This window comes from Delphinus delphis, chromosome 3, assembly GCF_949987515.2.
Source record: "Delphinus delphis chromosome 3, mDelDel1.2, whole genome shotgun sequence".
Lineage (NCBI taxonomy): Eukaryota > Metazoa > Chordata > Mammalia > Artiodactyla > Delphinidae > Delphinus > Delphinus delphis.
In genome coordinates, this window is record NC_082685.1 from 57,190,497 (window position 1) to 57,205,055 (window position 14,559).

At 48.4% G+C, this 14,559-nt stretch overlaps 2 protein-coding genes across 4 annotated transcripts in view; one reads left to right on the forward strand and one right to left on the reverse strand.

Annotated features, from left to right (window-relative positions):
- Positions 1-14,552, forward strand: SLC23A1 (solute carrier family 23 member 1). 3 transcript variants are annotated; one of them, XM_060008747.1, is made up of 16 exons: positions 1-223; positions 438-499; positions 1,122-1,256; positions 1,696-1,853; positions 2,589-2,677; positions 2,842-2,909; positions 3,078-3,259; positions 3,391-3,511; positions 3,772-3,928; positions 4,249-4,396; positions 5,149-5,254; positions 5,483-5,636; positions 5,730-5,873; positions 6,376-6,471; positions 9,337-9,603; positions 12,783-14,552. In XM_060008747.1, exons 1-15 carry the CDS (start codon positions 100-102, stop codon positions 9,582-9,584), a joined length of 1,992 nt encoding a protein of 663 aa, XP_059864730.1. In that variant the 5' UTR covers positions 1-99; the 3' UTR covers positions 9,585-9,603; positions 12,783-14,552. The 3 variants fall into 3 exon arrangements, with proteins under 3 accessions (XP_059864730.1, XP_059864731.1, XP_059864732.1); XM_060008748.1 differs by having other exon boundaries at positions 2-223; positions 5,507-5,636; XM_060008749.1 differs by lacking the exons at positions 1-223; positions 1,696-1,853 and having other exon boundaries at positions 280-499.
- PAIP2 (poly(A) binding protein interacting protein 2) overlaps positions 11,286-14,559 on the reverse strand; it is a 20,642-nt gene continuing 17,368 nt past the window's right edge. The window contains exon 4 of the mRNA XM_060008751.1: positions 11,286-12,287. Coding sequence (XP_059864734.1) covers positions 12,231-12,287 — 57 coding nt within the window. The 3' untranslated portion in view covers positions 11,286-12,230. The remainder of the gene's footprint in view (positions 12,288-14,559) is intronic.

Below are 14,559 nucleotides of genomic sequence, written 5' to 3' on the forward strand. Positions count from 1 at the left end.
ACGCAGTTGTTCCTAAATAACGAGGTGGGTTATGATGATGATAATGATTAACTTTTGATTAATAAGCAGGGAAAAGCCTCATTCAGAGTGTACCATAATATGTGCCCATTTTCACTCCTTTCCTCTCACCTCACCCAGGGCCTGGTAAACTTCCACGGCCGTCTGCTCCTCACCCCCTCTCCGGCCCTCTCTCGGAAAATACCTGTCCCGTGCCCAGGCTCAGGTGCGGGCAAGGAAGGGTGTGCTCGGGAGGTAAATGTGGCAGAGGCTTGGGCGGCCTTTTCCACCGTGGCCGGAGTTAATACGTTACCTGGGCCTGGGCCCTCCTTTCGCAATCAGTGTTGGAGATCTGGTTACAGATTTACTTTGAACAATGTCGGCTATGCGGATTAAAGTCCTCCTTGGCCTTCGTATAAGCAATCCCTTCTTCTCCTCAGGAACTGCTCACACCTGTGCCCCAAAGATGAGGGCCCAGGAGGACCCTGAGGGCCAGACACAGGTGCTGGGGAATGAGGGGAGCGGGTGGGGGCAGGGTGGGGCTGGGGGCCTGAGCAGTCCTTGCTCCCTGGGAGGGCAGAGACAAAGGTTCTGATGAACAGGATCGAGAGTGACTGTCCCAGGCGGAATGTGGCAGTTGGGGGAAGGGTGGGGTGGCAGTGGGGTGAAGGAGACTTCTGCTCTGGGACTGGCTCACCCCAGCTTGGGGGCCGGCAGGGGCCCAGCCTACCGCCCCATTAGTGACACCCCAAGGACCTCTAAGGGACAGAGGGGGGACCAGAGTACGTCCAAGAGGGCCTGTCACAGTCTCCAGCCCTCTTTGCCTCCTCTCCTGGTGACCCCGGCCTTCTGATGTATGGGCCCGTTCTCTTGGAAAGAAGGCCCAGGTTCTGAGGGCTCCAGGAGCCAGTACAGTGGACTCATCCCTGCACAAAGCAATGTGAGGTGGGAGCCACGTGTAGCCAGGCCAAGGGGTAGCTGGGTGCATGAGCATTGAGGAAGGGTGGGGACCCCATTCTGAGGAGCTGACAGGCCACTTGGGCTACCTAATTGATTCTGAAGCAGAATGGACTTTTCTGGTTCCCATCACTCCACGCTGAGTTACTTCTCTCTGCTGCCCCCAGCATGAGTCCCTGGGCTCAGCAGAGACCTCCACGAAGGACCCCCCGACGGCCCTGTGCACAGAGCCCAAGTCTGACATGTTGTACAAGATCGAGGATGTGCCGCCCTGGTACCTGTGCGTCCTGCTGGGCTTCCAGGTGGGCATCTCCCCAGGGCCTTCCCACCCCCGCCCTGCCTGCTCCCCAGCCCCCTCCCTGGCCAAAGAGGTCATCCTGGGTAACAGGAAGAGAAACCTAAAGTCAGAAGCAGTGACTGTCACCAAGCAGGGGTGGGGAAGAGGCTTGATGGGGCCTGAAAGGGACGAGGTATCACCTGCCAGGCGGAGTGCCGGTGACAGGAAAGGGGGCCCACTCCACAGAAGCTGCAGGAATAACTTGGGGGCAGATTAGTAACCCCCAGAGAGGTGAGCAGTCGCTCTGTGGGAATGCCTTATGGGAGTATCAGTCCTGGGTGGGCACACTGGCTGGGGCGGCACGGGCTCAGGCCCACTGAGGCAGGCGTGAGGACTGTGAGGGTTCCCCTGCCTCCCTGTGAGCTCCGTGGGCCCTGCCTCATGCGCTCTCCCCACACCCCTAGCATTACCTGACCTGCTTCAGTGGCACCATCGCTGTGCCCTTCCTCCTGGCTGAGGCGCTGTGTGTGGGCCGTGACCAGTACATGGTCAGCCAGCTCATTGGTACCATCTTCACCTGTGTGGGCATCACCACCCTCATCCAGACCACACTGGGCATCCGGTGAGCTGCCCCACTCCCACCCCTACCCCACCCCACGTAGACACACACGCAGTGATCCACACAGCAGGAGCCGTCTCAAAGGACTCTTGTGGGACAAGAAAAACTGCTATCTGCCCCCACCTGCTGCTTTTGGTTCCAGGCTAGCCTTAGAGCTAGGCAGCTGGGGTCCCACCCTGGACCCCTGGTGTCCCTCAAGGAAAGGGAACGTGCCCTAGCTGGGCTCTCCTCCATTAAGCCCTACTCTGGGTAATTGGGACCACTCACTCCCCTGCTGCCAGGGCTTGTGTGGGCCTCTTCAGTGGTCCGTCCTCCTGGGGGCCCCCTGCCCCTGCGTGCACAGTCCTAGGCCTGGGTGGCCTAAGGATGGTCATTTGTATGGTGGGAAGATGAAGGAAGGTTGTGAGTGGAGCTTGCATGCAGGAGCTGAGCTGTCCACTTCCGTGCACGTGGCCCCTCACAGTGCAGGAGCTGGTGCTGAGAAGGAAAGGGAGCAGGTTGTGAGCCAGGGGCTCCATCTGTTTTCTTTCTTAGGCCCCCAAAATGTTAGAGTCCTGCCTGGGGCCTCAGTGACTTCCCTCTGTTCTGCCCTTGCCCTTGTTCCTCTGTGTCTCTGTCCCTGTGTGTGATTCTCCCTGTGCCTCACTCTGTGCCCCTCCCTCCCCATCTCCCCTGTCTCTGTGTTCCTGCCTCCCCACCTCCCACCCTGTCCCTGCTGCTCTGTGCCTCTCTTTCCAGGCTGCCACTGTTCCAGGCCAGCGCCTTTGCATTTCTGGTCCCAGCCAAAGCCATCCTGGCCCTGGAGAGATGGAAATGTCCTCCAGAAGGTGGGCACATTTCTGGGGGCTGCACTGGAGAGGGGAGCCCCAGGAGCCCGGAGGTCTGGGCGACTGTTCCATGTCCATACCCCAAGGTGCCTTCAGGGCAGCATCTTTACTTTCTCTCTCTGTTCCCCGTGCACGTGTGTGTGTGTTCCTGTCTATGCCCCCAGAGGAGATCTATGGTAACTGGAGCCTGCCCCTGAATACCTCTCATATTTGGCACCCACGGATACGAGAGGTGGGTTTGCATGTGGGGTAGAAGAGACCTGGACTTGAGGGTGGGACTAGATGGGAGGGAAGGCCACTGCTGAATTGGGGGATATGAGGATGTGGTCCAGGAACATTTTTTTAACTTAGAGGTCATGGCTTCTACATGGTGACTTATAGCTGATCTTTGCTTTTCCAGGTCCAGGGTGCAATCATGGTGTCCAGTATGGTGGAGGTGGTGATTGGGCTGATGGGGCTGCCTGGGGCCCTGCTCAGTTACATCGGGCCTCTTACAGTCACCCCCACTGTCTCCCTCATTGGTCTCTCTGTCTTCCAAGCTGCTGGTGACCGAGCTGGCTCCCACTGGGGTATCTCAGCTTGGTGAGTGGGCACCAGGCCTGATCCTTGCCCAGCCCCAGTCCCTCAACCCCTTCGTGTCCTGCCCCCTTAGCCTTGGCTCTTGCCCCCAGCCCGGCCTACCAGCCGTTTTCTCTTTGTGCTTCTGTCCCCAGCTCCATTCTCCTGATTGTCCTCTTCTCCCAGTACCTGCGAAATCTCACCTTCTTGCTGCCTGTCTACCGCTGGGGAAAGGGCCTCACTCTCTTCCGCATCCAGATCTTCAAGATGTTTCCCGTGAGGAGCTGACAGGCGGTTCGGGGTGGGACTAGGGCAGGGGCTGGACCTATGTCCAGGGCCAAGGGCAGGGGAAAGGGCAGGGGCAGCAGGGGAGCTAGAGGCAGAGTTGAGGTCCTAGCCAGGGATGGGGGCCGGGGTCTGAGCTGGGGCTGGGGCACAGGCTCGGGCTGGGGCTAGGGCTAAGGTAGGAGCTGGTTAGCCTGGACCAAGACCTCCTGGGCCCTCAGTGCAACCCTCACCCCCCACCCCCACTTCAGATCGTGCTAGCCATCATGACCGTGTGGCTGCTCTGCTATATACTGACCCTGACGGACGTGCTGCCCTCAGACCCCACAGCCTATGGCTTCCAGGCACGAACAGATGCCCGAGGGGACATCGTGGCTATTGCTCCCTGGATCCGCATCCCCTACCCCTGTGAGCAACTCCATCTGGGCCCCTCTGCCTCCAACTGAGACCATCAGTGAGGCCCCTGGTGACCCGAGTCCAGCTGATGACATAACAAGTATTAGCTGCACATTTATAGTGTGCCAGGCAGAGTGGTGGTTACTCAACGTCTCACTCCAGCTTTATGACTCTAAGTGACCCCAAATAAGCTCCCACAACTGTATAGCTCCCACCCCAGCTTGAGATCTCTTTACCCCTTCCCCTGCTCCACCCAAGTACTGCCTAGTCCACTCCCTGACCCACCTAGGAACACTCATTGCATCCAACCTCCCATCTCCCTGTTGATACAGGTCAGTGGGGGCTTCCCACAGTGACTGCGGCTGCTGTGCTGGGAATGTTTAGTGCCACATTAGCGGGCATCATTGAGTCCATCGGAGATTACTATGCTTGTGCCCGCCTGGCTGGCGCACCACCCCCTCCAGTGCACGCTATCAACAGGTATGCCGACCTGCCCTCCCCGGTATCTCATCCCCTCAAGGGTCACTCAGGAAGCAAACATCCGGACAGAATTGAATCCCAGAGGTGGGGGACAAGGAGTTGGGCAAGTCACTAACTCTCCAGGTTCTCCTTACTTATGAAATGGAGATGCTCTCATCACTCACTCTGTGTTGCGAACAGCTGAGGAGACAACGAAGTCTAAGGGAAACTACAGTCACTGACAGCCTTCCATGTGTCTAGCTCTTTCTTTCTCTCTTTATTTATTTGGCTGCACCGGCTCTTAGTTGCAGCGCGTGGGATCTTTTTAGTTGCGGCATGCGGGCTCTTAGTTGAAGCATGTGAGATCTAGTTCTCTGACCAGGGATGGAACTGGGGCCCCCTGCATTGGGAGTGCGGAGTCTTCACTGCTGGACTTCCAGGGAAGTCCCCATGTGTCTAGCTCTTGATGTGCGTTCTCTTATGCAATCCACTAATGGCTCTGTAAGACAGGTACTCTTAATGTCCCCATCTGACAGATGAGGAAATTGAAGCCCAGAATCACCTAAGGATTAATTGCCAGGGCAGTGGGACTGGCATTCAGACCTGGGCTCCTGGCTCCCAGACCCACCTCTGGCCCGGAGTGGGGAGTACTACGGACAGATAGTTGCAGCTCACACAGCCCTAGAGACTCTGGCCAGGCTGGCCAGGGCAATGGGAGGACACAAACCAGGCTAGAGCATGGACCAAGGCCCCCACTTGCCCTTTTCTTACAGGGGTATCTTCACCGAAGGCATCTGTTGCATTATCGCAGGGCTGCTGGGCACGGGCAACGGGTCCACCTCGTCCAGCCCCAACATTGGTGTCCTGGGGATTACCAAGGTGCCGCAACTAGCCAGAGCAGCACAAAGCCGCGCCCCAATTCCATGTGCCGCAGGCCCCGCCCCAAACCTGTCCCTACTTTGGCCTAGCCCCACCCTGCCTTTGACAGGCCTCCCTTGCATCATGCTCTGACCCATATGTACCTTGCTCTTATAACAGGCCCCGCCCACCCACCGCGCCCCTCCCCTCCCACAACTAACCCCACACAACTTCACCCCCTGGGTCTAGCCCCACCCCTTGGCTCACTGGCAGGTGGGTAGCCGGCGCGTGGTGCAGTATGGTGCGGGTATCATGCTGGTCCTGGGCACCATTGGCAAATTCACAGCCCTCTTCGCCTCGCTCCCTGACCCCATCCTAGGGGGGATGTTCTGCACCCTTTTTGGTGAGTGTTGTGCTTGCTTTTGGGGTGTGGTCGCCGTGTGGTGGAGCCTACCCGGCCCGCGAGGAGCCTCCAGCGGTTCTTTTGTGCTCTCAGGCATGATTACAGCTGTGGGGCTGTCTAACCTGCAGTTCGTGGACATGAACTCCTCCCGCAACCTCTTCGTGCTTGGATTTTCCATGTTCTTCGGGCTCACGCTGCCCAATTACCTGGACTCCAACCCGGATGCCATCAACACAGGTGCCTCCACCTGTCTTACCTGTCTCAGGGTGGGGGAGGTGTGGTGGGCTCAACTCTGAGCACAGCCTCTTCCCTCAAAGGCTCCACACAGCCAGAGCCACAAATCCTGCCTGTCTCTGGATGTTAGCAGCTGAGGCTAATTAACAGCTCTTCTTTACTAAGACACTTTCTGTGGACAGGTATGAGCTTTACATATGCTCATTTAATTTTCACAACAGCTCCATGAGATAGATACTATTACCATCTTCATGTTACAGGTGAGAAAAGTGAGGTTCAGATGGGTTAAATGATTTGTTGCAAGACAAGTAGCAACCAGCAAAACTGGGATTTGAATCCAAGGATGGGAGGCAGAGGTGTATAATCTTGAAAGTCAAGGTTTTGTACTTTCCATCTCTGTGCTTGCTCAAGGAAGTCAGCAGGCTGCACCAGTGGGGAGAAAGTCTCTGAGCTCCGTTCTCCAGATGGGGCCGTGACACCCATTAGCCTTTGGCCTATTCCACAGGCATTCCTGAAGTGGACCAGATTCTGACTGTGCTGCTGACTACGGAGATGTTTGTGGGTGGGTGCCTCGCTTTCATACTGGACAACACAGTGCCAGGTATGGGTCAGCCCTGAAAAGGGGAACAGAGAACCAGGTTGGACTCAGGCAGTCCAGCAGATGTCTCCTGAGCTGAAGCTGTGGCCAGGTCAGATGCAATGCCTCAGGCCCTGCAGGGAGAAGCAGGAACAGATGGGCCGGAGGGAGAGACCACCAGCCTGATAGAGGCACAGGCTTCCCTCTTAGTCTTGAAGAGGGTGTGGCTAGGAGAGTCATTCCCGGGCCCTGTAAATTGTTTCTTTTCCATTTCTTTGTTGCCACTGGGTTGAGGGTTGCTTTTGCTTTCTTAGAGTAGGACAGATGGAAATGTAGCATCAGTATGTTGGCAAAATTCACTCCAAATATGCCAGTGACTTATGCTGGCTACTAGAAGAGCCCCTAACGTTTCTCTTTGGTATCAGGGCTTTTTACAGGGATCATGGAGGATACTTTGTGGGGTCCCTGAGAATCCTCCTGACCCATGTTTATGTGCCCAGGAAATATATAAAAACTAAATGTCACCAGGTGCTCTAACTATTAATAAGAATAGTTAGCATTTACCAAACATTTATGGGTCAGGCATGGAGCTAAATGTCTCCTTTCATCCTCAAAAACTATCCTGTGAGGCAGAGACTATCAACACCATTTTATATGAGAAAAAAGAATCAGAGGTTAGGTGACTCACCGAAGGTCACAAAACTTGCTGATTTAAAACGCTGCAAATTTGGGATTTAAACAAGTCCATCTGATGCAGTTAGTCCAAGGCCTGTGTCCCAGCCACTCCACCACAGTGCCTCTGCTAGAGAGTTTCAGGGGAAGTGTAAGATCAAGGAAAGCTCCGTAGAGACAGGGGCTAGATTGCATCAGTCCACAGAGATGACAGATGGAGGATGATAGCTCTCCATCTTCTGCGACTTAACAGCCTAAACATAGCTGACCCCACTTGCTTTCCCCTCTCTGAAGACACAAGTGTCTATTCAGAGCACAGGAATCAGCGGCTGGCTATGCACAGCTGGTGGGTTAGAGTTTGGGCAGGGAAGGGCCAGGACTCCCTGGCACTTTCAGGGATTTTAGATAGCATCAGATGAGGGAGCTTTTGGTAGCAGCTATCACTTGGATGGATGGGTGATACCTGACCATGGTACCCCCCTCGCCCACCAGAGGAAGCTGAGGTGGGACCTGGAGAAGCTCATCCTGAGGACATGAGACAGGGAAGTGGCAACCTCAATGCCTAGGGAATCCACGGAGATAGAGGGCGTCTGGGTGGGCAGCTGTACAGAGGGGTCTGTGATTTGGGCAGCTGGATTAAGCTACCCAGATGTTAACAGCCTCAGAGTGCCTGAGTTCCTCACATCTCTATCCTTCAACCCAGCTGCCCATCAGCAACCATCTCTGCCAATGATCAATATATGTATTATGCTACATAATCTTCAACAGTCCTTCAATGTGCATGATGAGGAATCTGAAGCTCAGAGTGGTTAAATCACTTGCCTAAGGTCACACAACCTGGTTTCAAGCCCAGGTCTGGCTGGCTCAGAACCTTGTCCTCAACAATGGAATTACAGAGCTTTATTCTGTAGGATGGGTACATTTTGCTGATAGACCACTTTGCATTTGCTCTTACTCTTTACCTACCCACAGACCAACCTTAGAGGGGCAGTAAGTTTAGTTCAGCAAGTGCTACTGGAGCAAGCATGGCCCCGAGTTAGACACTTAAGGGTAAAAAACATTAAGTCAACAAGATAGGAAGTAAAACTGGGTTTAAAGCAATTTAGAGCAATGAGGTGAATAAGCCTGGGCTGGAGTCATCTGGAGGGCTTCCTGGATGATTCTGGGTGGGGCCAAGAAGATTAGGACTTGGAGAAGCACTGGAGAAGGCAACACAGGTAGGGATGTGGAGGGGAGGCGAGGGAGTGCCGGGCTGGCTCTTGTGTCCCAGCAGTGGTGAGGAGTGGGGCCATCAGTCACCTCAGTCCTGTGCCACAGCTGCAGCTCTTCTCCCTCCACTCTGCCCACCTGTGCTCTTTGTGCAGTCAGGCCCAGCTCAAACAGTACCTCCTCCAAGTGGTCTTCTCTAAGGACGCCAGCCCTCCCTCAGTGCCCTCTCCTCTGAGACTTTGGGACACATTTGGTTTCTCTACTCATGGGGCTTTTCAGTCTGGGCTGCCAACGCGTGGAAATCTTTGCACTAGATTTACACTGTCTCACAGTCTTCGGTCAACCCCAGCCCTCTTGTGAAAACCTCAGAGAATTCACACATCCCTCCCATACCTCCTAAAGGAGACTTCCCCTAGTTGTAAAAAATCTCTCTCGCGTATCCCTACCACCAACAAAGATTTTACTTAGCTTGACTTTCTGAAGTTTGTATTATAAAAACAAGAGAGTTTATTTTCCAAATATGGAATCGTAATATTGAATATTAATACTGATTACAGTGTTTCAAAATATAACTTCCTGCCCTCACAGCAGTCTGAGCATTATTTGGTCCCCACTGGCCCAGGAGACACCAGCCCCATACTCGAGATGTAGGCCGACAATTACTTAACCGTCTGCCTGCCTTCTTGATCATAAAATTTTGTGTAATAGTGCCTATACACCTCCCACCAATGTTTCAAAGAAATTAGATAATGAAATAAAAGCACTTAGCACAGACCATGGCACACTGTAGATACACAATAAATACTAATTACGTATAACCAGTATCCCTTAGGGTTCCCTAGAGCTCTAGCCAAGTTAAGAGCTGAGATATCACAGATTCAACTTTTCAGGACCAGAGAATTGAGAATCAAGACAACTCCAGAAGTCTACCTTATGGCTAGGTTATGGGGAAGGGGAGGTAGCAGAGGATTGCTGGCTCTGGTAAGTGACCCCACTGTCCTCTTCCAGGAAGCCCAGAGGAACGAGGTCTGATACAGTGGAAAGCTGGGGCCCATGCCAACAGTGAGATGTCTACCAGCCTGAAGAGCTATGACTTTCCCATCGGGATGAGCATGGTAAAAAGAATTGCCTTTCTGAAATACATTCCTATCTGCCCAGTCTTCAAAGGATTTTCTTCAAGGTCAAAAGACCAGCTTCCAGTTCCAGAAGATACCCCACAAAATACAGAAACTGGGTCTGTGTGCACCAAGATCTGAAAAACTGCGCCCAGGAAAGGTAGGATGTCTGTTAGTCTATGGCTTTTGTGGGAGGGTTGAAAAATCACAACATTCTTATGCTTTAACCAAAGAGAAAACAAAGTACTCAGTTTCCATTTCTGTGACCTATTTGAATATTTTCAATCAGAAGGCATACTGGGTAAAAAGTCAATATACATATGTGGAACTCCTTAGCCATTTTATAGTGACAGTGGAACTTCCCAACAGGTGTGGGCCAGTAACCTTGTAGGAGGTTACAAGTATACTGAAGTATTGATCCCTTTGGCCTTTGGTTATCTGGGCTGATACTGGGTCAACTGGAGCCCATGAGCCATAAACTCTAGCTACAGGCAGCCTCATCCTTACACTCCAGTATGATAAATTACACTTTATGACATAGAAAAGGTTGAGAAGTAACTGACATAGCATAAGAATAGGAAAAATCCTCTCACATAAGGTGCCTTGTTTAAATAGTTGTAATAAGATAAAACCCCTACGAAACAGAATGACTTCAGTTACCCTAAAACTATGCCACATAGGCCCAGATGGGGTAATAATGTGTTTCAAGCCCTTAAAAAAAAATCAAAGTGGTTTTAATGTGCACATTGCCTCAGACAAGTTCCAACAAAGTGAGAGCTTAGCTTAGATAACTCCTTAATTGTAATAAGTCACTTAAATAGAACTTTCTATGTACCAGGGATTGTCTTAAGTACTTGATGTGTATTAACTAATCACACAATCCTGAGATAGGCTAGTCTTTGCTCTTAAACATTAGGTTACAATGCCTCTCTAATTCAAGTTTATAACCTCTAATTATACTGCATGATGATAATTCGGCAGTATGTGGAAATGAACTCATTTGCCCCCGTCCAGGCTCAGAGAAGTGATCTGTAACCCTCATACTTGGCAGCCTGCTGTGCCACTTGTGGTACTGAGCTGTTAAGAGTACAGAGGGGACTGGTGGTATTATGGCTCCAAAAAGAATGAAAGCCAAGCAGGATCGTCTGCTTCAGCATCTTAAAAAAACCTGTTTATTAGCTTAGTAAGGTAGCTATTAAAAAACACCAGGCACAGGTACGCACACCAAAGGACCCTAGGAAGAATGTGACCCAGAACTGACTAGATGGCCTTCTTAATCTTGAGCCCTCCAAGCTCAAGAAGAACACAGAGGACATTATCAACGACTGAGTAGGGCCGTGGGGCAGAATTGTATGTGGAACCAGGAAATTGCTAGTTGGTTTGACAGCCTATCCCAAATAAATATTAGCCACAAACCTATTATTAATTAGCTTGTGAGGGTGAAAAAGGGGAAGGTCCAGGTGAATCAAAATAGCAAACCAGTCCAATCAGAACAGCAATGGTTTGTGAAGGGCAAAACTCAATGAAGGTTAGACTACAGTAAGGTTACCATTATGCTGGCCAGCCAGAAAGTTTCTTAACATGGATATATTTAATTGCCTTGACACTGCAGCCTGAGGTGATCAAGGTGGGCTACGGAAGGGGCTATGGGATTTATTTTACTGCTGTATTTTGGACAGACACTTATATAACAACATACTCGACACTATGGAATATAATAATAAAGCCTGCTCTCTCAGCAAATCTTGCCAGCAGGGCTGTCCTGAGGGACTGAGCCCACGCTGAAGGAAGTATCACCACTGGAGAGTCTGTATTCCAGCACCAATAAACACAACCATCTGCTCAGTTCTACTATTATTTATTTTTTTAAATATTTTTGAAAAAATATAATTTTTTTACAATATTTTCAACTTAAACACTATTCACACTGAACACGTATGGCAGCTTAACCTACCCAAATAAGAAGTTTAAGAAGCCAAAACTGTTCTAGCTTTGTTAAAAGAAAAGTTGTGCTGCAGACTATTGTAGTGATAGTTAACAAAGCAAGGAAAAGCACCACTCAAATCACAGGTTACAATTTCTTTGTTCAATTGGATTATGGGTTGGTCAAATGTTAGACTTTACACAGGTATAGCTTTGATGCAATGACTCCTTAGAAGAGGATGTAGTTCTCAAATCACATACTTTCTCAGATGTAACATTAGGAGAATTCAATATTTCTTACATGATAACATACCATAAAAGCCAGGACTTTGGTTACTAAGGTAGTGAACCTAAGACATACTTGTTTATAAAAAATTATTTCAAATTAACTAACAAGCCTTCATCAGAAAAAGGAGATTCTTTCTGATGGGGACAAATGCAAATTTAAGTCTGAACTGAGAAATTAACTACTAGAACTTAAATTTACTCATTTAAAAAAATTTAGACATTAACAAGTATCAGTTAACCTTAAGGGACCAGTTTAGTCTCAAAAAGGACAATTCACTAAGATTTAGAGGTCATTTAATTTGGTGCTTTGACACAACTTGACTGGTGCTTCTTTCCTCACTGTCTTCACATCAAGCCATGGGGCCAATTCTATTTTCAGTAAATGTTTGACAGCTTTTTACTTAATAACAGTCTCAGCACTTTTATTAAGCATGCAAGACTAACAAAACTTTGGCAATGCATAAGTGTAACACAGTGACAAGAGAGAGCTTTTACAATTAAGTCTTCTAATACTGCCTTCACAGTGTGGAAATTGTGCTACATCCACCAAAAGAGGGCCCCGTCTACTCAAATATTTCAGTACTTCACCCCAGGAACAAACTCCTTTGCATTTGGATTCAGATTGCTCTTGACCTGGAAAATAAGTACATAAAAAAGCAAGTTCATTAACAGATAAGCTTCAGATACTCAGAAGCATTCAACCCAGATCCACATGCAAAAACATCTTCCAAAAATATAAGACAAAGGCAAGAATTCAGATTGTAAGGTCAAACTTAAGTAAAAAAAAAATAAAATCCACAGCAGGGAAAGGAGGAACCAGATGTAAGCTACGTATATTATACCAAATTTTATCAAGTTTCTAAAGAGAAAGTAGAAATTGAAATTAAATTTGCTTAAGTGTAATCAGAAACTCACTAACTTCACATCAACTAAAGGAGTGTCTCAGAACACGGAATTCTGTTCGTTTAACTACTTGACTTGCTATTTAAACAGTTTCATAATATGCAAAAATACTAAACAAGTGTTGAAATGATGATAAAAGTGGGGAATGATTTACAGATTACTTTATTTTACTCCTTGAAAATATGGAGTTGTCTTTCTACAACTGCTGTATTCTAATTCCCACAGGTAGCATGGTATATAAGAGGAAAAGAAAACTGCATGGGGAGTCAGAAGACCTAAGTTGGAATCCCAGCTCTGCTAACTAACTTCTTATATAGGCCTGGATAAGTCACTCTCTGGGACTTCATTTTTGCATCAGTTAGGGGAAGACTGGGCCAAAGCCTCTAAGAGCGTGAGAGACTTGTACCACCATTATTTTGTATTTCTAAATCTTTACTTTCCTAAGCAGATGTGTCAGCATATAGGGAATGGCTGGAAATTTTCCTCTACCACATCTCTGAATGCAAGTTGATCAAGAAAAAAAGAAACCAGGATGATTCCAGGGCCTGAAATGGTAGGCATGCTGGCAGGATTTCAGATTGAATCTGAGCCCCCAATATCACTTACTTCAAGACCAAAGCATATTAAACAACATGTTGGAGCAATAATTTAAGTTTCATAATTTATATACAACCATTCCCTTCTCTCAAGGGAAATACATCTAAACTTTAAAAGTCTGAGGTTTAAATTTAAAAAGCAGTGTTCTTGAATGTCCAATCTTTTGGCAGCTACAAAAGAATGAGAAGGAATTAACCTCAAATGGACTTGAGTCAAACAAACCAGTTTCTAGACAATGAAAAGATGCTGGGTCCAGTTAAAGTTATACATTATGCCCAGCAAAGGGCTTCCCTCCGCAGAGCAACCAGGATTATTTGTGGAGTGCCTAATGTGTAGCCATAAGCAAGCATATCCCAACAGACTATTCAGATCATGTATCTGCTTAATTGGGTTAGTGTCATTTACTGCAACAAAAGCTATACCACAAGTAAATTTCAGTGTTCTCTATACAGCCCTTTAGAAAAATGGTTTCCAAATGCCTGATAGGGCGGGCTGGCGGTATCCTCTGGGAGTGCTTTTAAAAAATTAACATGCCTAGATGACTGATTCTGCAGGTCTGGGATGTTGCTGAGAAAATTTTTGTAATGCTTCATAGGTAATTATGACGTACAGCCAGGTTAGGAAATCACTGCACAGTGAACAGAAGACAACTGCAAAAATTACTTCAGAGTCTAGGGGTAAATTCCAGAGAACCATCTTGTAGAAGCAACTAGACAGACTGTCCATATGGAAAGAAAATTTAACATTCTGACTTTAAATTATTTTATCTTAATTTTAGCAAATGAATCATTAGGTTTTACTCTAGTACTGATGCTTAGTTATCAAAATTCGTGAAAAAACTTTTCACTACAAATAAACTATCAGCAATGAGACACTGAGAATAACTAAAAATATAAAAAGATTTGTGTTCCTTTTCTGCCAAGAGCATGTAAAAGTCTTTATCATAGTTCCAAATGGAGTTAGGGGTAACTCAATGAAAATCCTGGGTCAGGAAAAAAAACCCTCAAATTTTATCTTTCAGAAAAAATTTGTAATTTCACCAAATATTTAAGACAATTAAAGAGCAAAACCTCTCCATCAAGCTACTTTTGCATAGGCAAGTCACATGAACATCCTGTGTACTCCCTTTTGAATTAATGCTTTAAGACATTTCCTAGGGCAACATAGTTATCATTATCTAAAAGCAGTGGCAAGAAGTCTGTTAGTAGTCTCAGGCTACCTCCAGAGTGTTGCCAGAAGTCACTCCTTATCATAAGTAAGACCAGGAGGCCTCTGCTTCCATAGTAAGAAGCAGTAGCATTTCTGAAGGGGAAGAGATGTAGAACTCTTCTTAAACAGATGGTTGCTAGCTTTTCCACTTATGGGAGAGATGAGCTAGGTTTTAAAAAGATGAAAAAATAACTCT